Raw genomic sequence first — 21,502 nt, 5'->3', positions numbered from 1 at the left:
TACTCTAGAGGCTGAGATGAGAGGATCCCTTGAGCCCAGGAGGTTGAGGCTACAGTAAGCCATGACTGCACCTTGTACTCTAGCATGGGTGACAGAACGAGACCCTGTCTCAAAAAAAAAAAAAAAGAATTATTGCATGGACAACTGTCTTGGTCAACTCTGGTCTTCAGCACTTTGCATAGGTCTGGACAGAGAAGGTGATTGTGTTAAAGAAGATGATGTCGGCCGGGCGTGGTGGCTCATGCCTGTAATCCCAGCACTTTGGGAGGCCAATGTGGGTGGATCGCCTGAGCTCAGGAGTTCGAGACCATCAGGGTTACATGGTGAAACCCCATCTCTACTAAAAATACAAAAAAATCAACCAGGTGTGGTGGTGCACGCCTCTAATCCCAGCTACTTGGGAGGCTGAGGCAGGAGAATTGCTTGAGCCCCAGAGGCGAAGGTTGCAGTGAGCTGAGATGGTGCCACTGTACTCCAGCCTGGGTGGCAGAGAGAGAGAGACTCCATTTCCAAAAAAAACAAAAGAATACAGTATCTCAAGAGCTTGCTCAAGTTATTTCTTCAAGCCTAGGTTTCCTTTTCTATTTTGTATTCTTATTTTTATTTATTTATTTATTTTGAGGCAGAGTTTCACTCTCGTTGCCCAGGCTGGAGTGCAATGGTGCGATCTCGGCTCACTGCAACCTCCGCCTCCCAGGTTCAAGAGATTCTCCTGCCTCAGCCTCCTGAGTAGCTGGGATTACAGGCATGCACCACCATGCCTGGCTAATTTTTGTATTTTTAGTAGAGACGGGGTTTCTCCATGTTGGTCAGGCCGATCTCAAACTCTGACCTCAGGTGATCTGCCTGTCTCGGCCTCCCAAAGTGCTGGGATACAGGCATGAGCTACCGTGCCTGGACTCCTTTTCTATAAAAGGAGATGATAGTGCTCATCCTAGCAATCTCGTGGGGTTGCTGTGGGAATCAAAAGAGCTCTCTTAGCAAATATGTGAGCCACTCTACAAATGTTCTCTGTGCCCGCATGGCCTTTGCTGGCTCTGGAAGGCCGATGGCCTTCATTGGCTCCCACAGGAACTTGTAAATGTGTGAATCTATAAGTGTTTAACCCTTTCAGAAGTATTTACTGTTTTTTTGTTTTGTTTTGTTTTTAACAGGGTGTCACTCTGTCACCTAGGCTAGGGTGCAGTGGCACAATCACAGCTCACTGTAATCTCAAACTCCTGGGCTCAAGTGATCCTCTCACCTCAGCCTCCCAAGTAACTAGGACTACAAGCACTGCCACCTTGCCCAGCTAATTGTTTGTTTGTTTTTATAGAGAGTTGTAGTGATGGGGCCTCCCAAAGTCCTGGAATTACAGGTGTGAGCTACCATGCCATGCCCTAGTATTTACGTTTTAAAAAGAGAAAGAGGGCCGGGCATAGTGGCTCATGCCTATAATCCTAACACTTTTGGAGGCTGAGCTGAGAGGAATGTTTCAGCCCGGGAGGTGGAGACCAGCCTGGGCAACATGATGAGATCCCATCTCTACATTTTAAAAATTTTAAAAATTAGGCCTGAGGTTAGGAGTTCGAGACCAGCCTGACCAAGGTGGAGAAACCCCATCTCTACTAAAAATACAAAATTAGCTGGACGTGGTGGTGCATGCCTGTAACCCCAGCTACTCGGGAGGCTGAGGTAGGAGAATCGCTTGAACCTGGGAGGTGGAGGCTGTGGTGAGCCGAGATCGCGCCGTTGCACTCAAGCCTGGGCAACGAGAGTGAAACTCTGTCTCAAAAAAAAAAAATTTAAAATTATCTGGGCATAGTGGCATACACCTATGGTCCCAGCTACCCAGGAGACTGAGGGAGGAGGATCCCTTGAGCCCAGGAGTTCAAGGCTGCAATGAGCTATGTTTGTACCACTGCACTGCAGCCTAGGTGACAGAGTGAGACCCTGTCTTTAAATAAAAAAGAAAAATAGAGAGAGTACAATAAGAATCTTAAGAAAGATTCTTTAATGGTGGGATTTCATGCCCTTTGATATGTCAAAAGCCATCTCTTGGCATCACTCCAGGGAGAAGGTGGCACCCAGAATGCCCTCTAAATCTAACTAGAATTCCAGCAGCTTGAACTCCTTCATGCTTTCCACTCCCATCACAAACCTCCATAAGAAAAAAAAAAAAAGTCATTCATCTCCAGGTGAGCACCCAACCACTCATAAATTGGAGCCTAGTTTAGTTTGGGTCACTTAAGTCTACGTGTGGCACTAGGGTGTCCCAGGCAGCTGGCAGGTTGATGCCAGTCATTTCCTTCAGTCCCCAAGCCGCAGGCCCAGGAGAGAAGAGGGCAAGTCCGTGTGCTGCTTCTTGGGTTGTCCTGCCCCCAGCCCTCAAGAACTTCTGGACACTTGCCTGATTCAAACCCCCAGTCACCAAACCCATTTGTATTCCTGGTGGCTGACAGTTCAGCCCCGGGAAGGGTGGCTGGGTGGAAAGAAGAGAAGCAAAGGGGAAAGGCAAATAAACCCAGTGAGGTCCCCACCACCCCCATCCTAGGGATGGGGCTCCAGGGTCTTTTCTGCTTCTCACTGTCCTCCAGAACCATTAACACACCCCACCCCTGCAGGCACACCCAGGCCTCAGTGAGTCCTGAAGACAGAGGCAGGCATCATTTGGGCAAGAACTCGCCCATGCAACAGACACACAGGTCCCCCACACAGCATGTGGATCCACCATGAACAAGTGTCATTGACCAATGCCAAGAATGAGGACTACGGAGGCAGAAGATCTGGTCTCCAGGCCTTACTCCTCCTCCATTCGTTGAGGGCCCTTGGGTAAGTTCCTTAACCCAAGTCTCAGTTCTCTCACCTACAAACAAGGATAGTGCAGGGGCAGCATGGGACTCCCTTGAGAGAATGAAAGTGAAGCCTCTGTGAAATGGAAAGCATGACACAAATATTTTTATCTTTTTTTTTTTTTTTTTTTTTGAGACGGAGTCTCACTCTGTTGCCCAGGTTGGAGTGCAGTGGCGCAATCTTAGCTTACTGCAACCTCCGTCTCCCGGGTTCATGCCATTCTCCTGCCTCAACCTCCCGAGTAGCTGAGACTACAGGCGCCCACCACCATGCCCGGCTAATTTTTTGTATTTTTGGTAGAGACGGGGTTTCACCGTGTTAGCCAAGATGGTCTCGATCTCCTGACCCCGTGATCCACCTGCCTCGGCCTCCCAAAGTGCTGGGATTACAGGCATGAGCCACCATGCCCGGTGACACAAATTTTTTTTTTTTTTTTTTTTTTTTTGAGACGGAGTCTCGCTCTGTCGCCCAGGCTGGAGTGCAGTGGCGCAATCTCGGCTCACTGCAAGCTCCGCCTCCCGGGTTCACGCCATTCTCCTGCCTCAGCCTCCCGAGTAGCTGGGACTACAGGCGCCCACAACCGCGCCCGGCTAATTTTTTGTATTTTTAGTAGAGACGGGGTTTCACCGTGGTCTCGATCTCCTGACCTTGTGATCCGCCCGCCTCGGCCTCCCAAAGTGCTGGGATTACAGGCGTGAGCCACCGCGCCCGGCCTGACAAATATTTCTTAAGCTACATGTTCACTAGCTTGACATGTACCTAGGACCTACCATCACCTGCCACAGACTCCCTACAGCCGACAAGCATCTTGCCAAATGCTTTGAAGATCCCCTTGCAGCGCACAGTACCAGGAGGCAGATCCACACACATTTACACATTGCATACTGTATAAATATAGGTTTTATTAATAATGGGTGAAATCCACGAATACAACTGGCATCTCTGTGTGATAGGAAGAATCTGTGGCAGGGTGAGAGGAGGTAGACACGGATGTGTACAGGAAAAAGGAGGGAAATGAGCCCTGGGGGAGGGGAAACAAGAAACAGAATGAGCCTGGACCCACCAGGAAAGCCAGACATGCTCTGTGTCCGCCACCTGGTGCCCAGGGCAGGCTGTTCTGATGCCCAGGGGCCACCTGCTGATAGGAATGGTGGAGGGACACGGACAGGGGTTTGAATGAACAGCAGTGGCTGGGGAAGGGGTAGGGGAGTGAAGATGCCAGCATGGAGCACAAAAGGAGGGCCATGGGTGGCAGTGGCCAAGGCCAACTTATGCCCGTGTTTGTGCTTGTGTTGGGTCCTGAACTCCAGGGATCTAGTGCCCTGTGCCACCCCTGGCTCGGGAGGAGAGAAGACTTGGGGGTAGACACCTGCAGGTCCTGTAGACACCCTGGGCAGCACCAGCCTTATCCTTAGAGTCTCCAACATGGGATCCCCAGGAGGAGGTTGGCACTGTCCTCCCGCCACCACCAGCATGCCACCATCACTCTTCCTCTGCACTGTAGAGGATGGCAAGTGTGTAGGGCTGAGATGGCCTGTTCGCATGTATGTGCCTGTCACTCCGGAGAGGGAGGGAGCATCACGAGACCGTGCATGCGTCAGGGGCAGCGAGAAAGGAGGGTTGGGTCTTCCCCCACTCACCCCCCAGAATAAAGTGCATTCTCCAGTTCCAGTGGCAGGTGGGAGAGAAACACATACATTATTGCACAGGTGCCACCAGGCCCTACTCCCACCAAAGGTGATGGGGAGGGGGACGGGGCATCCCACAGCCCCAGGCCTCTCCAATCCCCAGGATTGGGAGTGGTGACCTAGACAGAAAATCCAGCTTCTGTCCTGGCAGATTGTCCAAGTGAGCCAGGGTCTAGGGGTGGGGAGAAGGGGAGGAGGAGGAAGAGACTTCCAGAGTCCCTCCCTGTCCATTTCAACTTCCATAATGGGACTTCCAGGGGACCCCACCAGGGCCCAGCCCTGGAACTCCAACCTTATAGCAGCCCAGTTTACAAACACTTGTGTGGTGGGGACCCCCAGAGGGGGCCACTTTGGTCAGTTGTAAGTGGGGGTCTGGAGAGCCTGGGGCTCCCAGGCAGACAGCAGAGGAGGGTGCCATGGGCAGGAAGGAAGGAGCAGCCTCCCAGTGGTCTTTGCATGCAGGTGTTGGAGAGAGTAGGGAGGAAGCTACAAACTGCATCAACTTGGGAAGACTCCTGGGCATGGTGGGGAGGGCTGGAGCCCCCACTCCCAGAGTCCAGGTTGGGAGTGCAGTCCGACAGCCAACCTGTGGAGGAGCCAAGGGAGGAGAGGGTAGCCCCGCCAGGAACCAGTGCCCAAGTCTATAAGGTTAAAACAGTCCCAAAGGGCTAGGGCTGGGGGCTTCCTGCTGCAGGGGCTGGGGTATAGGCTGGGGCAAGCCTCTATCTCTCTGACTTGACCCGGTAACGGAGCACAAGGTAGGCCAGCAGCCGCAGGGCTAGGAAGAAGATGCCCAAGACCAGGAAGTCCATGTAGAGCTTGGCATCCTCCACATCCAGCGCTCGGAGGATGCTCTGTGGCTCGCGGAACGGACAGCGTTCCTCTAAACATGTCAGGTCTCCTCGCTCCATGCCATAGATCGTCAGGATCACACCCTCAAAGCCATACCTAGGCAGGCAAGGATGTCAGATAGGACACAGCACACAGGGTCCCTGCTCTCTGAGAAAACTGCCAGAGCCCAGCTGCAATGCTTTCATCCCTGGGGCACAGCCAGGGTGCCCCTGCCCAAAGGATAATGGGGCAGGCAGCAGACTTGGCACAACCCAGGAAGCCCTGGGTATGGACTCCTCCAGGGAGAAGCAGAGGCGAATGAGGAGGGCAGGGGTACTGACCTGACATAGGAGAGATAGGAGCTCCATTGCAGGTAAGTGGGGATGGTCTTGAAGCTGACAAAGAAGCCGGAGAATAAGAGGACAGGGATGGCGGTAACTGGGCCCACAAAGGTGGCCACCTAGAGGGGACGAGAAGGGGCCAGGCCATCATAGGGGTGACCAAGACAAACCCAGGTTTCCTAGAGCTCCACCCTACCCCTTGCACCAGGCCCTGCTTCCTCCCACAAGACCTCCTCCCACCTTGGGAATCCCCAGCTGCCGGCCTCCCACCTGTAGGGAGTTGGAAGCAGCTCCGATCAGCAGCCCCAAAGATTGGGCCACCAAGGCGGTGGCAGTGGCCAGGGCTGAGAAGAGCAGGAAGCGGCTGGTCTCAGCGGGCTGGCCCGTCATCCAGTACACAATGCTGCAGTACACCACCGGACACACCACCTGGGGAGTGGGCACGGACTGGGCAGTGGACTTCAAGCCAGGGGTGCAGCAGCCAAGACCTCCACTCCACCCAAGCCTGGGCCTCTAGAATACCTATTCCCAGGGTGCCCATCCTGCCTCCACACTCTCGTTCAAGCTGTCCCCCAGACTGACACACGTCCCCTTCCTCCCTGGCCATATGACCCTCACTTATCTTGTCTCACGTGTTCCGTTGGGTCAACCGTGACTGCTTCAGGCACAGTGACTTTTCCCTTCCCTGAGCGTCTAAAGTCCTTCCCACCTGGACCAGCTTATTCATTATATTGTTAATTAATTAACTCTCCATAGGAGAGCCATTTTGTTCCCCCATGAGCTACCAACTCCTAGGGGTCAGGGTCTGAGCCTACTAAATACAGTCATCCCCTGCTCAAGGGCATGTAACCAAGAGCCAACCAAAGGCCAAAGGTCCAGCTTGTGCTCTTCTCATTAAGCCAAGCATCCTGTTGTGCTGTCCACCCTGAGGAAGGGGTACCTTTTTCTAATTTACACAAATGCATCCTGTGGACTACTGGTGGCCCTGATGCTTGGAACAGGGTGGTACTGGCAGTAACAACAACCAGCTAACATTTATTTGGCACTTCGTGTGTGCCAGGCACTATTCTAAGTACTTTATATACATTAACTCATTCAATTCTAACAATCCTCAGGTAGATAGTATTGTAATTCCACTTTATAGATGGGGACACTTTAGCAAAGAGAGTGATTTGCCCAAGATCTTACAGATAGCAAGTGGCAGTAAGAGCCAGAGAGTACACCATTGTCGACCGCCCCTAATAAGAGTTACAGAGTCATTTGTAGGGCTATTTCCTCTTTTTTTTTTTTTTGAGACAGGGTCTCTCACTAACTCATCCAGGCTAGAGTGCAGTGGCGCAATCTGGAGGCTTACTGCAACCTCTGCCTCCTGGGCTCAAGCAATCCTCCCACCTCAACACTGCCCTCAAACCCCCACTGCCCCCAGTAGCTGGGACTATAGGTGCACAACACCATGCCTCACTAATTTTTGTATTTTCAGTAGAGATGGGATTTCGTCATGTTGCCTAGGCTGGTCTCAGACTCCTGAGCTCAAGTGATCCTCCAGCCTCGGCCTCCCAAAGTGCTGGGATTACAGGCGTAAGCCACCGCGCCCGGCCCTATAGGGTTATTTTCATCGTTTTCTGTTTGCTGTCAGTTGTTCTTATTAAAACATAAGTTCCACGTGGTCAAGACTATATCAGTCTAGTTCATTGCTATATCCCTAAGGCCTGGTACAGAGCCTGGCCTATGATAGGTACTCACCATCTATTTGCTAAGTGAGTAGAAGGACAGCAAAGGAAGGAAAGTGACAAGTTTGAGGGAGGCAAGAAAGCAAGGATAGAAGGAGCAAAACAAGATGGAGGCACTGGGCAGGTGGGAGGAAGAGGCCCACCTGAAAGGGCACGTCAGCCATGGTCTTGGCCAGGTAATACGCTTTGAGACTGTACCAGTAGTTGAGGTGCTCCCTCATGAAGACCGCCATTTCTAGGGGGACTGAGGACACAGGCTGCTTAGGCACAGCCAGCCAACACCCTGGCCCCTGCCCCAAGCCCCAGCACCCACGCCCTTGCCCCATGCCCAGGGCAGGTCAGCTCACAGGTGAGCACAGTTGGCATGAGGGCGGCGAACATGAGGAACAGCATGGAGAAGAAGAGGCAGCCGGTGTTGTTGAAGACCTTGCTGGCATCGTCACCAATATGCAGGTAGAGGAGGCCGATGAGCACGCCAATAACCACGTGGGACATGAACCGCAGGTGGGTCAGGACCTTGGGAGGGGTCATCACCAGGAGAGGGATGTGTTACAGGCCAGGGCAAGCCACAGAGCAGGGTAGGAACTCGGAGCTGTCCTCACAGGCACAGAGACCCACAGGCACATTGTGGGGCTGTGAGGGAGGGTCCCCATTCCCATCTCAGCTGCTAGGAGCCTACAGCCCAAAAGGTCAGGCCTGTGCCAGCCTCCTCTCCCCTAGCCTGACGCCTCACCGTGTCCCTGAGGATGGACAGGAAGGTCCTCTTGAAGAGGATGCAGAACTGTGTGAGAGTGCTGGTGGCAAAGGTGTGGCTTTCAATGGGATCCACTTCCTGGGAAGAAGAAATTGGATCGGGATCAGGTGAGCCTACCCCATTCACCCACAGAACACCCAGCTCAGTGAATTAAAAACCTCAGAGCTCTTCCCCAGGGCAGGGGTCCTCCAAGTCTACAGAGAATCTTCCACCATTAAATTGTGTTCCTGAAAGCCAGGCTTAGGGGTGTGAATCCGAGTGAGATTCAGACACAAAGAGGGGGCAAAAACTTGGGAGGGAGGAGATGGAAAGAAAGTAATGGACACCCGTGGTGGCTAATAATAGATCAGTTACTTCTTTAATCCATCAAAACATATTAACTCTAAGGGTATAATTCCTTTATGCCACTAATTATACAGTAATATTATTTAATAATGATGATAATGACAACAATAACAACAAAGACTAACCAATCTGGTTTTCAGGGGTTATAGTGTCTCATTTAAGGAAGAGAACTAGCACCGGGCAGATGCCCGCTGTACCAGCTACAGTGCTAAGAGCTTTATGTGATTATCTGATTAGTCCTCCCAATCACCCTGTGAGGTAAGTATCATCATCTCTAAGTTAGAGAGAACAGTAAGCCACACTGGCTACGAGGCTGGGGACCATGTTGATCTTGCTTACCAGATGAGCACTATGCCAGGACCAAGGACAGCACACTGTAGCTGCTCAACAAGAACTTGCCAAATGAATACGTGAATGAGGAAACTGGAGCTCAAGGAGGTTAAATAACGTGCCTAAGGTCACGGTGCTGTTCATAGTAGGTCGATTCCAAGTCCTAGGTTCTTCCGTACCCAATGGTTGCAATGCCTCCAGGGAACAGCCTCTTTGACAGGGCCACTGTCCATGGTCCAGTCTCCCCTCCCCAACTATGCCCTCTCTGCCCTCTCCACTCCTACTCACCGGAGGACAAGGGGGGCAGGGGGCAGGGACCTCGTTCTTCTCAGGGCTGCTCTTCTTCTCAGCCATGGCACACAGCCCATTCTGCACAGCCCTGAACAACATGGGGTTCAGGTCTCCATACTCGCCAGAGGCCACCTCGATGACTGGGGACACAGAGTGGAGAGGTCAGTTTAGATTCATCCTCACTTCCCAAGGGCAAGTCAGTCCCGCCTTGGGTGTGTGGGGAAGGCAGGCGACGGTGAGATCCCTATCCCTAGAAGGCCTGAGTGCAGAGCCTCCAGGTTCGGCCCGCTGCCGTTTCCCAGCCCCTACCAACGACCCCCACTCACTGAAGTCAGCCGGGTTGTGGTAAGTGGGGCAATGCAAGCCGAGTCCCTTTAGATAGGGGATCAGGTTGGTGACCACACCTTTGAAGATGCACTGACCCTGGCTCAGGATGTAGAGCTGCAGCAGAAAGAGAAGGGTAAGGAAGGAGCAGCGGGCCAAGCACCCCTACTGACCCCCTTCCATCCCTCCATCTCAAGCCAATCCTCCTTGAGGCCTGGAGACACTCACCTTGTCAAACATCTCAAAGAGCTTGGCACTGGGCTGGTGGATGGTGCAGATGATGGTACGGCCCCCCTGTGCCAGGGACTTCATGAGGGACACCACTTGGAAACAAGAGGCGCTATCCAGACCACTGTCCAGAGAGAGGCCACCAGGGGGCCACGTGAGGTGGGTGAGGCCAAAAGAAGGGAGTGTCTGGGGTGGGGCAGCTGCTGTGAAGGGGATGAAGCTGGCAGGAAGAGGGCACTCTGGCCACATCTGTATCCTTTACTGTTCAGGCACTTGGAGGTATACCCAGAAGCCCAGAGCACGGTTCAGTTTAATAAGCATATATTGAGGACCTGTTGTATGCCAGGCACTGGGATTACAATGATGCATAAATAATACATAGACTCTGGTCTGGAAGGAGAGAGAGACAAGCACACAGATGATTTTGGGTAATGCGGAAAGTGCTGTAGCAACACTGGGTGAAAGAGGGGGAGGATTCAGCTCAGCTGTATCAGGTGTTGGAGGGTAGTCAGAGAAGGTTCCTGAGCGAGCCCAGGAGTAAGAGCTAAGCAGGTGAAGGGAAGAGGGGAGGCACAGTGGTGAAGGGCATTCCAGCAGAAGACACAGCATGGGCAAAGCTTAGAGGCATGAAACACGTGGCTTGACCAGGGAATTATAAGCAACTCAGTATTATTAGAGCATAAAGTACATGACATGAGGCTGGAGAAGTAGGTTCAGACCAGGCCCTTGTAAGTCACCTGACTTTATATTTTGAGGACAAGTGGGACAGGAAACACTGCATGTTTTAAGCAGGGGAGTGAGCACTGCAGACTTGTGTTTAGAAAGTTCACTCTGGTCAGGCATGGTGGCTCACACCTGTAATCCCAGCACTTTGGGAGGCCAAGGCGGGTGGATCACAAGGTCAGAAGTTCAAGACCAGCCTGACCAACATGGTGAAACCCCGTCTCTACTAAAAATACAAAAATTAGCCAGGCATGGTAGTACCTGCCTGTAATCCCAGCTACTCAAGGGACTGAGGCAGGAGAATCACTTGAACCCAGGAGGCAGAGGTTGCAGTGAGCCAAGATTGCACCACTGCACTCCAGCCTGGTTGACAGAGCGAGACTCCGTCTTAAAAAAATAAAAGAAAGTTCACTCTAGCTACAGTTTGGAGGAAGGACTGACTGGGAGACACTGGAGACAAGGAGATAAGAATCTGTTGCTGTCCTGAATTTAACATCAACATTAGCGATGGGGCAGGGCAAATATGAGAGATATCAAAAGGAGGCGGAATCAACAGGACTTGGTGACTGATGGCCGAGGGTGACTGGAGAGGGAGGTGTCAATCGGGGAGGACATCTGGATCTCTGCCCGGATGAAGGATGGGGCCACTCACAGCAACAGATTTGGCAAGGACGGAGATGAGGAAGAAGCCCTTATCTTGGCCCCAGGAGGATGTGAACAGAGGCTCTGGATCATGGAGAAGATACAGCCTCCAGCCCTGGCGCAGGGCCGAGAGGAGAGGGGTATGCTGGTGGGAAAGGGTGAAGAGAACTACCTGGTGGGCTCATCAAAGAACATGACAGGCGGGTTATTGACCAGCTCCAGGGCGATGGCCAGACGCTTCCTCTGCCCGCCGGAGAGCAGGGCTGTCCTCGTGTGGGAGCACGACATCAGGCCCAGTGCCGTCAGGATCTCTGTCACCTGGCCCCACCCCACCCATGCCAGGTCAGCTTCGGAGTCTCTGCTTCCCCCAGGCACCACCCCAGCTTCAAAAAGCATCTCCCTTAAGTCCACTGTCTCAGCCTAGGCCGCCACTCTCCCACCCCCAGCTCGGGGCCTTGAGCTCAGCAGCACCACAAAAGGGAGTGGCGCCGCTGCCTCCCTTCTCCACTCACCAGCTCCTTCTTCACCTCCTGCTTCTCACTCAGCTTCAGGTTAGCAGAGACCTGGGGTCCAGAGAGTAAGCGAGAGAGGTATGTGTGGGAGAGAGCTCTGCCTTGACCCCTCCGCCGATGGGGAAGGTGGGGACAGCAGACAGAGGGGGTTGCTGGGAGGAGGGGACTATCCAGCCCTCACCATCATGGCTTCCAACACCGTGAGGTGCGGCAGCAGCATGTCATCTTGCATGATGTAGCAGGACATCTTGCGGAAAGTCCTCAGCTCCCGCGGCCTCCCATTAACCAGGATCTGCCCCTTCATTCCAGACTCCCTGCGGGGATGTGGGTTGAGGATGGGGGTCAAAGCCACTTCAGAATACCTTCTGTGTTCCCCAAGGGATACTTCTTCCTGAGTCCTGCCCCCATTCCACCCCAGTCTCATTCTTACCTGTATCCTGCCAAGATGTTCATGAAGGTGGACTTGCCAGCCCCTGAGGGGCCCATGATGCCAATCAGTTCCCGGCGGCAGAATTTACCTGAGAGGCACTTGAGAAGGGTCTTATAACCTGCAGTGAGGAGAGGAGGAATTTTTGGTCAGGCTGCAGTGAACAGAGGTACCCCCAAAATTCTTAGGAGCAGCCATGGCTATCAGTGAAATAGGTAGTCCCTATTCAGTGTGATTGGGTTAGGATGGAGGAACAACCCTCATAGCCCTGGCAGGAACCTGTCCCTCTCATCCCGTCCCCCTAGAAACCACCACCACTAATATCAAAGTACCAGAGGCAACAATCCTCTTCTAAAGGGCGTGGGAAAATCCACATGTCTCATAGATGGGTGTGGAGAGGGGATCAAAGCTGTAGAAGCCCCTGGTCCTCTTCTGTAATCACAGCGGCCACTGTCTCACCCCCTCCAGGAAAACTTGCCCACTACTACAGCCCGAGCTGGCTGCCTATCCCCTGTGTTTCCATAGCACCTCTCCTATCCTAGCATGTTTGTTACTTGATGTGCCTGTCACTTGCCCCACTCTCCCAGCCTCTTAGTCAGTGAGCTCCTTGGGGGCAGTGTCTCACTCATCTTGGTAATCTCAGTAGACTGTCTGGCCTGTAGTAGATGTTCAGTAAGTGTCTGTTCCATGAGCGTGAGTTCTCAGAGCTTTTCCCTAATTCAGAAAAAGCCTTCTTCTTTGCACTCTCTCTGCCCACCAGGCTTGTCTCTCTAGCCCCTACATGGCCCAGTAAAATCTCACCTTTCATTCATTCATTGGAAGGCAGCATATGCATTTAGAGCACGGTTTGGAGTCAGGTGGATCTGGGTTCAAATTCTGGCTCCACACTTACCAGCTGTGTGACCTCGGGCAAGTTGCTTAACCTCTCTGAGCTCCAGGTCCCTCATCTGTAAAATGAGGATGATAGTACCTATCTCATAGGGTTGTTGTAAAGATTCAATGAGATAATATATGTAAAACATATGACACAGTGCTTGGCACATAGAATGCATTAAAAAGTGACATTTTACTATTAATCCTACTTGACAAATGCTTATTGATATCTACTATATACCAAGCTCTGTACCAAACACTGGACAAAAATTGAGGAAGACATAGTTTTTGTATTCAAGAAGGTCATAATCTAAGTAAGATAGACAGACAAAAAAATCTATGAAGAAAAATCAAATTAGAGTTATAACAGAAGTACAAAAAATGTGCTGTGAGAATGCAAAACAATGGAATTGATGTGAGTCGGAGGGGCAAGGGGAAAATCAAGACTGGCCTCATGGAAGAGGTGGCGTTTGAGCTAAGCCTCGGAGGATGAGCAGGATTCTAAAAGGCAAAGGGAAAGCAGAGGCCCTCCAGGCTTTGGGAGGAAAAGCTCTGTGATATAAAAGTATGTGTATTTACACTCACAATCCAAGGAACAGAGGGCAGAACCTACATGGAGTGACCTGGTGAGACATGGAAGTGGAGGGGAAGGATAAAACCATCAAGGAGGGCCTCGCTTGCGATGCTGGCAGACGTGCCTCGTAGTTGAGGACATGCCAATCCCTTACCTAGCACCTTGCTCATTGCGGCCCCCTCTAACCCCCACAGAGCCCAAGTCCCTCCCCATTTCACCTCCTTAGTGTCCTTAGTGGAGACAGTGAAGGGAAGGCATATTTAACCCTCCCTCCACAACACCCAGGACTGTGTTCTGGGCCCGGCTGTCCCTCTGGATGCTTCCCATCAGAAGGGGGAGCAGCTCCTGCCCACTGTCAGGTCCGGATCACAGCAACTGCCTGGATGGTACCCATGGTTTACAAAGCTTCAACTGTTTCTCTAACAACATGGGTGAGGCAACTGGGGACCAGAGACATCTAGTGACTCACCCAGGGTCACACAGCAAGTTCTTTCCTGGGAGAGGGAAGCCGTGGGCTCTAGCCCTCTGCCTCAGTCCTCCTCGCCATCAGTCAGAGACATTTGGTGGTGCACTCCAGCATATGCCTTTCAGAGCCACTCACAGGAAGTGATCTCTTGCAGGAGAAGAAACTGGCAACAACGAACCTTCCCCTCAATTAATTACAGTAGCTGGTTGAACACTGATGCCTAACACAAAAATCATCTTACATTTGCCTCTCACAGATACCGCCTCAGCTGAGCTTCACACGTCTGTGTATTCTTATCATCCCTGTTTACAGATGAGAAAAGCAAGGCCAAGAACGGGTAAGCAGCCTGCCCAAGGTCACACAGCTTATAAGTGACTAGGAACCTCTGTCCCACAACTGAAGAGACCAGCCAGGCCCTTGGGCTGGAGAGACACTGGTATTCTAGTTCTGCTGCCGTCAGTAGCTCTCTTTGCAATTTTGTCAAGTCACTTAATGTTTAAGGCCTCTGACTCCTCATCTATAAAGGAAGGATAATAATATATATTCCCAAGGACTTAATAAGGTTATTATTAATGTTAAGTGAGATTATTAATAATAATTAAAAGGAAGCTGTTTTGAAAAAATAAGAAACGTCATATATATTTAGGGGAGATAACAAATCCTCACTTGGGAAAGGCAGAACTCACTCTCTCTCCATCCCCCTTGCTTTCTTTCCTTTCTGCCTACCCCTAACTGCTTTCTGTCCTCTAAAGAAGGGGAGAGGGATTCAAAGGAAAAGAGAAGTCATCGAGGGGAGGGCAGGGGCCAGAGAAAGGGATGACGGATGAAAAAAATGGCAAAATGGCCAGTAGAGCAGAATGAGGCTGGCAAGGTCAAAAGGAGGGAAGGACCAGGTGAGGGGTATCAATCTGTAGCTGGCACATGGAAGCAACTGGAGAGCTGGCCCGTCTAGACACATTTTTAAAACAATCTTAGTTTCTTCTTAAAATTATGAGGAAATGAGAGAGCTAAGGAAATAACAACTGCCTCATCATCTTGCCCAGAGCTGGTCTCAGGACTGAAAGAGGCTGCTTAGGGACAGGGCACACTGGGCAGGAAGCCTAGATGCCTCAGTTTCCATTGGCTCAGCCATGTGACCTTTTGGTCACTCTTGGGAATGAGGGTTTGGAGAGTGCAGAGAAGATCATGCTCAGCCCTGCTCTGAAGCACCCCAAACCTATCTGTCAAACCTCAGAGAACAATGTCCCAGCCCCACCCCAGCCCACACCCAGGCTCTGGGAAACAGCCTCAGCTTCCCTATTACCAGCTAAAGCTGCTCAGGGTAGGGGCTGCAGGGGCTGCTCAGGGTTCAGGGGAACCTGTTCTCATGGGCAGGAAGGTGGAGGTGATGGGACTGCTGTACAGGGAAGAGAGAGAAAAGAACAATGCATGGAGAGCTGGGAAACCAGGCTTCTGGTCCCAGCTCTGCCACTTGACTAGCTGTGTGACATTGGTCAAGTTACTCAACTTCCCTGGGCCTCAGTTTCCTTATTAGTAACAAAGAGATGACATCTATCCTGCCAAACCGCCACCCTCCCTGCTTCTGAGCACTGTGGTAAGAATGGAGTAAGATGACAGGAATGAGAACGTCTTTATAATTAGGTCCAAGGGTATTGCTCAACCCTGCAGACACAGCCCCTTGCTTTTTCATAGTAGTCCTCACAGTTAGGAATCCTCCATAAACAAAAGAAGGAAAACTCATCAAGGACCACTCAAGGACCAGAGGTCACAGGATCTCTTTAGAAGATAAAGCTTCAATAACCAATTGCACCCAGTATCCCATGGTGCTCACAGGTGTGGGGGAGAGTAGATCCTGACACCCCAACAGTGCAGTGAGCAACGGGCTGGGACCCAGATTTTAGTGTTTCCACAGAGCCCACTGGTGCAGGACTTGCCGAACATGGGACACCCAGGCCTCATGCTTCTGGAGAGGCAACTCAGAGAGGGCCCACGGACTCCCCCTACCAGGCTGTTCCCTACCCCTTTTGCGCCAGCAGGGCCCCTCCCGCACGGAATAGGACAGCTCCACGAACTCGATGTCCACGGCTGAGCGCTTGGGTAGGTGGGAGAAGCGCTGGGCTTCAGTGATGTGGTTCTCCACCTTCTTCAGGTGTGTGGTCAGCACAGGGGGTTCCGCCCCGTCCTCCAGCGTCACTGCCATGGCCACAGCCCCCGGACCTAGTCCACAGCCCACAGCCTCCAGCGCCTTCTCCGCCATCACGCCGCCGGCCTGCGGGGAGAGGGCCTGCTCAGTTTGGGGCAGACTACGGAGCCCCGCTCAAAGCTCCCTGGCGTTCCAATGCTTCCCCCGCCCCCACTCCCCACCTCCTTCTCGGGGCAGATCCGCGACTGTTAGCCCCGCACTCTGCCCCCGCCCCCCACTCCCCGCACGGAGACGCTCAGTCCCGGGCAGCCCAGCTCCAACCTGGCTCCAGCCCGTCCCCTTGAAGCCCTCAATCGCTCCTTCCTCCCCGCGGCTTCTCTAATCTCCTTACCCCGCAGGCCAGCAGCCCCTGGGGACTGAAGGGATAGGGGGCGGGGGAGAAGGGGCAGCCGGCCGAGGCTGCCAGCTAGGAGGTCGGGGTATCAGGGTGAGTGCAGGGCGGACCAGGGGAAGGCGGAGAGGAGGAGGCTTCAGGCCTCCAGCTGCGTCCCACTCCCCATCCCTTGGCACGATGCCCAGGCCGGCCCCTCCCGCCGGCACCCCCGGGCCCGCGTGCCCCGGGCTGTCCCCAAAGCCAGGCGCACCACCCGGACTCAAAACTAAGCACCCCACGGCGGCTCAAGCCCCCGCCCCGTCTCCCGCATGCCTAGTCACCTTGACGCGCCCCCGGGCTGGTGCGAGGCAGGGATGCTCAGCGCTGCCACGGACCAGGGACGGAGAGCCGGGGATCCCCTTACCTGCCTCGGGCTGCGGCACCCGCGTCCCGGCTCCCGGTCCCGGCTGCCCGGGCCGGGGCGGGGCCGGGGCGGGGCAGGCGAGGCAGGACGGCCGGCCCTCGGCTCGGAGAAGATGGCAAGGATGGTGAGAGGCGGTTGGGGTCGCGCCCCGACTCCGCTGGGCTGTGCACACCCGCTTCCCAGAGCCTGGACCCGGACGCTGTGTCCTCCGAGCCCGCGGGGCGACTGCGCTCTCCTCCCAGCTACTGCTCGCCGGTCCCGCCGTTCTTAAAGGGCCCGCGCCGCCCGGCAGCCCGCGGTGGGCGAGGACGGCAAAGGAGAGAGCAGCGCTTGCGGCGCGTGGGCCGGATCGGGTGCAGGGGTGAACTCAGGACTGGGGGTTGATGGCAAAGGGCCGACTTGGAGGCAGTGAGGAAAGGAGAGCTGGAGTCATTCCGTGGGGACAAGTCTCTGGAAGACAGATTAGGCAGTGGTGTTGGGGGTGGGGAGAAGTGGAGGGATTGTAAAGGTGTCAGTCTGTCTTCACACACGATACCAGCTCCCCAACAATTTCCCTCAGTTCCAGCCCATGAGTGCAGGCCTCCCTCCAGGAATCCCCAAACTAGGTACAAAGGCTTTCAAAAACGCAGGAGCCTTGGGACATTGGAACATACTCCCCTTTCCCCATTCACACTTTCTCTGGGTTAGGACACTAATAAAGACGGGGAAATGGCAGCAGCTTTGGGAGAGCCTGCAGCAGCTCCAGAGTTAAACTGGAACCCAGTGCTCAGTCTGCTCCGACTGCAGTCACCTAGCCAGATACAGGCCTTCAAGACAGGCACATGCCATATCCTGGAGGGACCTGTGTGCCAGGGCATGCAGAGGGCTCACAGACAGTGCTCCGGGAATCTCATGCACCTGCACATTCTCTCCCTTGCCCCCAAAGACTTCAAATGTAGGTCCCCAGAACATACTTGGGGCTTTCCCTTGCTCTGCCCCTTTCTCAGCCAATTCCTCTTGGTCCTTGCCTGTCCCAGCCATTATGTCTTCAAGGGGTAAGTAGGTTAGCTAGCCAAGACACGTGACCTGAGCTTTTAAGTTCCCACCTGTCACACAGCAGAGACGATGGGAGGGAAGGCTCTGAGGCCGCTGGTGCGACTGCCACCGCTGAGGCTTCTCCTTACTTGCAGCAGTTGAGAGGTTACTAGCAGTCAAACCTCTCCACTGCCAACCACCTCTCCACAGCCCTAAAAGCTGGTGGTCCCTGGAGGATTTCTCTAGGCCCCGCCCTGTAACAGTGAGGTTTATGTGGGGTTTGGATCCAGTCTTTCCTGTCTTCCCCCAACTCCATGCCCCACCATCACCACCATTCCTCAGGACCAACCTCCTATTCTCCAGATGGACCCTCCATTCTCCAAGTCAACCTCCCATCAGCTACTATAGACCTCCCATCCCCCAACAGTTGCATTTATTAACTACTTTGTACTAGGCATTATCTCATTTAATCTTCACAATATCCCTATGAGACAGGTTTTACAACCCCCCTTTAGAGATGAAAAACTGAGGCATAGGGAGGTTAAGCAATAGTTGATGGCAGAGCAGGGCTTGAACCCCAAAGTCCCAGCTTTTACCTACCCTGCTAATTGGGCCTCTCAGAACCTTATTCCCAAATGGACTGTCTCCCTCTGTTTTCTAGACAGGCTCTTCATCCTCCTGATATAACCTCCATGTCTTAATACCACCCAGCTTTATTCTTTGGCACACAACTTTCTTTTTCCTTCCTTCCTTCCATCCTTCTTTTCTTTCTTTTCCTTCTTTCCTTCTTTCCTTCCTTTTTTCCTTTCTTATTTTCTCTCTCTCTCTCTCTCTCTCTCTCTCTCTCTCTCTCTCTCTTTCTTTAATAGTCTCATTCTGGCACCCAGGCTGGAGAGCAGTGGTGAGATCTCAGCTCACTGCAGCCTCTATCTCCCGGGTTGAAGTGATTCTCCTGCCTTACCCTCCTGAGTAGCTGGGACTACTAGCACACACCAGCACACCTGACTACTTTTTGTATTTTTTGTAGAGATGGGGTTTCACCATGTTGACCAGGCTGGTTTCAAACTTCTGACCTCAAGCGATCCACCCGCCTCAGCCTCCCAAAGTGCTGGGATTACAGGCGTGAGCCACCACACTCAGCAGATTACAATTTTTCATTCTCAAGAATAGACTATAGGCCAGGAATGGTGTCTCACGCCTGTAATCCCAGCACTTTGGGAGGCCAAGGCGGGTGGATAACTTGAGGTCAGGAGTTTGAGACCAGCCTGGCCAACATGGCGAGATCCCATCTCTACTAATATTAGAATAATTAGCCAGGCATGGTGGCTCATGCCTATAATACTTTGGAGGCTAGGGCACAAGAATCGCTTGAACCCGGGAGGCGGAGGTTGTAGTGAGCCAAGATCACGCCGCTGCACTCCAGCCTGGAAGACACAGCAAGACTCTGTCTCAAAAAATAAAATTAAATGAATAAGTAAATACACAAATAAATAAGCCAGACGTAGTGGCACATGCCTGTAGTCCCAGCTACTCGGGAGGCCAAGGCAGGAGGATCACTTGAGCCTGGGATGTTAAGGCTGCAGTGAGCCATGATCACGCCACTGCATAGACCATACATTCTTACTTCCAGGTCACACCATGGTTCAGGCTCATTTCCTTCCCCCAGATGAATCTTCCTTTCCTTAGCAAAGAGGGGAAACTACATTTACTGGATGCCTACTACTTGCTAGGCACATAGCATAGAGCTATGGTTGATATCTGAGTAAAGGGCTGGGCCAGTCTCTTTCTCCACTATGTTCCTAGAACTTGGACACAGAAATTGCACTCAAAACCAGGTGTGGTGGCTCATACCTGTAATCCCAGCACTTTGGGAGGCTCAGGCAGGAGGACTGTTTGAGCCCAGGATTTTGAGACCAGCGTGGGCAATGTAAGGAGACCCCATCTCTACCAAAAAAAAAAAAAAAATTAAAAATTAAAAAATTAAAAATTAAAAAAAAGAAAATGAACTCCATAAATACCCATTAACCGAACAGTCTAACCAGTCCTTGTAACAATGTTATGAAGTCAGTATTATTCTTCCATGTTTTAGATAAGGAACTGAAGCTCAGAAATGTTAAGTACAAGTATGAAGTACGTAGCTAGTGTGATGAATGTAGGGATTCAAATCCAGGTCTCAGTGATCCTAAACCATGGCTTTATGTATGATGTCAGACTTCCTCATTACCTATTGTCACCTTCCCACTTTATAAAGCAGATTTTCTCAGTTCCCCTCAACGGACCTTTCTAATTCTAGGATATAGAACCTTTCCAACCTTCCAGAGGTCCACTAGCACAGACCCTTTCCATCCTAGAGATACTCCCCACTCCCACCACGTATCCCCCAGGATGGACCTTTGATTCCTGAGAACACACAGTTCCAACTCCTAGAGTAGACCTTGTAACTCAAGAGCAGTGGTCCTCAAATTTGAGCGCACATCCACATCATCTAGAGAGCTTGTTAAAACACTGATTAGATTACTGGGCTCTACTCCCAGAGTTTTTGATTCAGTATCTGGGGTGGAGCCAGAGAATTTATATCTCTAATGTTCTCAAGTAATGCTGATGCTGCTAGTCCAGGGACCACCTTTTGAGAACCGTTGCTTAAAAGAACCTTCTTTCCTTAGTCTAAATCTCCCATCCCCAGAACAAGCCCCCTATTTCCCACCACAGACTTTCTCCAATGTCCAGGTGGATCCTCCTCTATTCCTCCAAACAGAACTCCTCCCATTCCCTGAGATGGATTCTCCCCCTCCTCTAGGATTCTCCCAACTCCCACCCCAGACCTCCTCACCCCCACCACTAAGACAGAGCCTCCATCCAGGGCATGTTTCCCTAGGCCCAGACATGACATGTAAGGGTTGATGATAATTGGCTTAAGAGGAGCAAGGCAGAAGCAGAAAATTCCCATCTCAGCTTAGTGCCAGGAGCTAATCTAACAGACACAGGCTGCTCTGGGCAGGGATTTGTGGGAGAAGCAGTTGGTAAGCAGCTTTGTGGGCCTATGGAAAAAAGGAGGGTTACCAGGGTCCTATGGGAGCTGGAAAGGAATTCGACTGGGGGGATATTGTAACTGACCAGTTCTGCTTCCACCATCCCAGGTCCCTCTTCCACTGTGCCTCCCTTGAGCATCATGACAGTCTGTCACCTCTGGACAGAATGGTTTTGAAGTGTATTTGTTAATGAAGGCCCCTCTGCTGGTCACTTGGAGAGATGCAGCCCAGGACCAGGAAGGAGGGGTGGATAAAGACGAGACTGAGGACAAACCCCCACCCTGCCCCACCCAATCAGCTGGCTTCAGGGTTCCTGCCAGTATGTAGCAGCAAAGCTCTCCAGTCCTCCTGTGGCTCCTCAAGGCAGGAAGGAAAAATGTGCATAGGCGCTGCGTGGAGGCCGTGGAGGGGTAACTATTGATTACCTCTCCTGACCCCTTAGAGACTAGGCAGAGTCTCTGCTGTTGCTGTTGCTTTTTAAAAAAATTATAGGCTGGGCGTAGTGGCTCACGCCTGTAATCCCAGCACTTTGGGAGGCTGAGGCGGGTGGATCACCTGAAGTTAGGAGTTCGAGACCAGCCTGGTCAACATGGTGAAAGCCTGTCTCT

At 52.4% G+C, this 21,502-nt stretch overlaps 1 protein-coding gene and 1 long non-coding RNA gene across 8 annotated transcripts; both read right to left on the bottom strand.

Annotated features, from left to right (window-relative positions):
* Positions 1-3,714: 3,714 nt before the first annotated feature.
* ABCG4 (ATP binding cassette subfamily G member 4) lies at positions 3,715-17,080 on the bottom strand. Of its 7 annotated transcripts, none has more exons than XM_074015426.1 (16): positions 16,769-17,080; positions 15,931-16,180; positions 12,891-12,945; positions 12,002-12,119; positions 11,753-11,885; positions 11,572-11,622; positions 11,232-11,377; positions 9,695-9,818; positions 9,469-9,583; positions 9,140-9,282; positions 8,156-8,254; positions 7,770-7,938; positions 7,566-7,666; positions 5,963-6,121; positions 5,693-5,811; positions 3,715-5,468 (listed from the first exon to the last, which is right to left on the bottom strand). In XM_074015426.1, exons 3-16 carry the CDS (start codon positions 12,943-12,945, stop codon positions 5,243-5,245), a joined length of 1,758 nt encoding a protein of 585 aa, XP_073871527.1. In that variant the 5' UTR covers positions 15,931-16,180; positions 16,769-17,080; the 3' UTR covers positions 3,715-5,242. The 7 variants fall into 7 exon arrangements, with proteins under 7 accessions (XP_073871527.1, XP_065385165.1, XP_073871528.1 ...); XM_065529093.1 differs by having other exon boundaries at positions 16,852-17,080; XM_074015427.1 differs by lacking the exon at positions 8,156-8,254.
* A 1,642-nt stretch (positions 17,081-18,722) lies between these two features.
* On the bottom strand, positions 18,723-19,598 carry LOC135967140 (uncharacterized). Its single transcript, XR_010581033.2, has 2 exons — positions 19,463-19,598; positions 18,723-18,778 (listed from the first exon to the last, which is right to left on the bottom strand). It is a non-coding gene; the product is annotated as an uncharacterized lncRNA (long non-coding RNA).
* Positions 19,599-21,502: the final 1,904 nt, after the last annotated feature.

Source organism: Macaca fascicularis, chromosome 14 (assembly GCF_037993035.2).
Source record: "Macaca fascicularis isolate 582-1 chromosome 14, T2T-MFA8v1.1".
In the NCBI taxonomy this organism is placed as follows: Eukaryota; Metazoa; Chordata; class Mammalia; order Primates; family Cercopithecidae; genus Macaca; species Macaca fascicularis.
The sequence above is the reverse complement of the archived record's forward strand: the minus strand, read 5'-3'. Positions and strand labels throughout refer to the sequence as shown.

What these genes read in the sequence shown, in the direction of transcription:
- ABCG4 (XM_005579901.4), bottom strand. Translation starts at nt 16,168, where the DNA reads ATGGCGGAGAAGGCGCTGGAGGCTGTGGGCTGTGGACTAGGTCCGGGG. An exon ending in TCTTTGAGATGTTTGACAAG is followed by an intron (nt 9,584 to 9,694) that starts GTGAGTGTCTCC and finishes TTTCTGCTGCAG; the next exon opens with CTCTACATCCTGAGCCAGGG. An exon ending in CTGCTTCCAACTCCCTACAG is followed by an intron (nt 5,812 to 5,962) that starts GTGGGAGGCCGG and finishes CGTCCCCTCTAG; the next exon opens with GTGGCCACCTTTGTGGGCCC.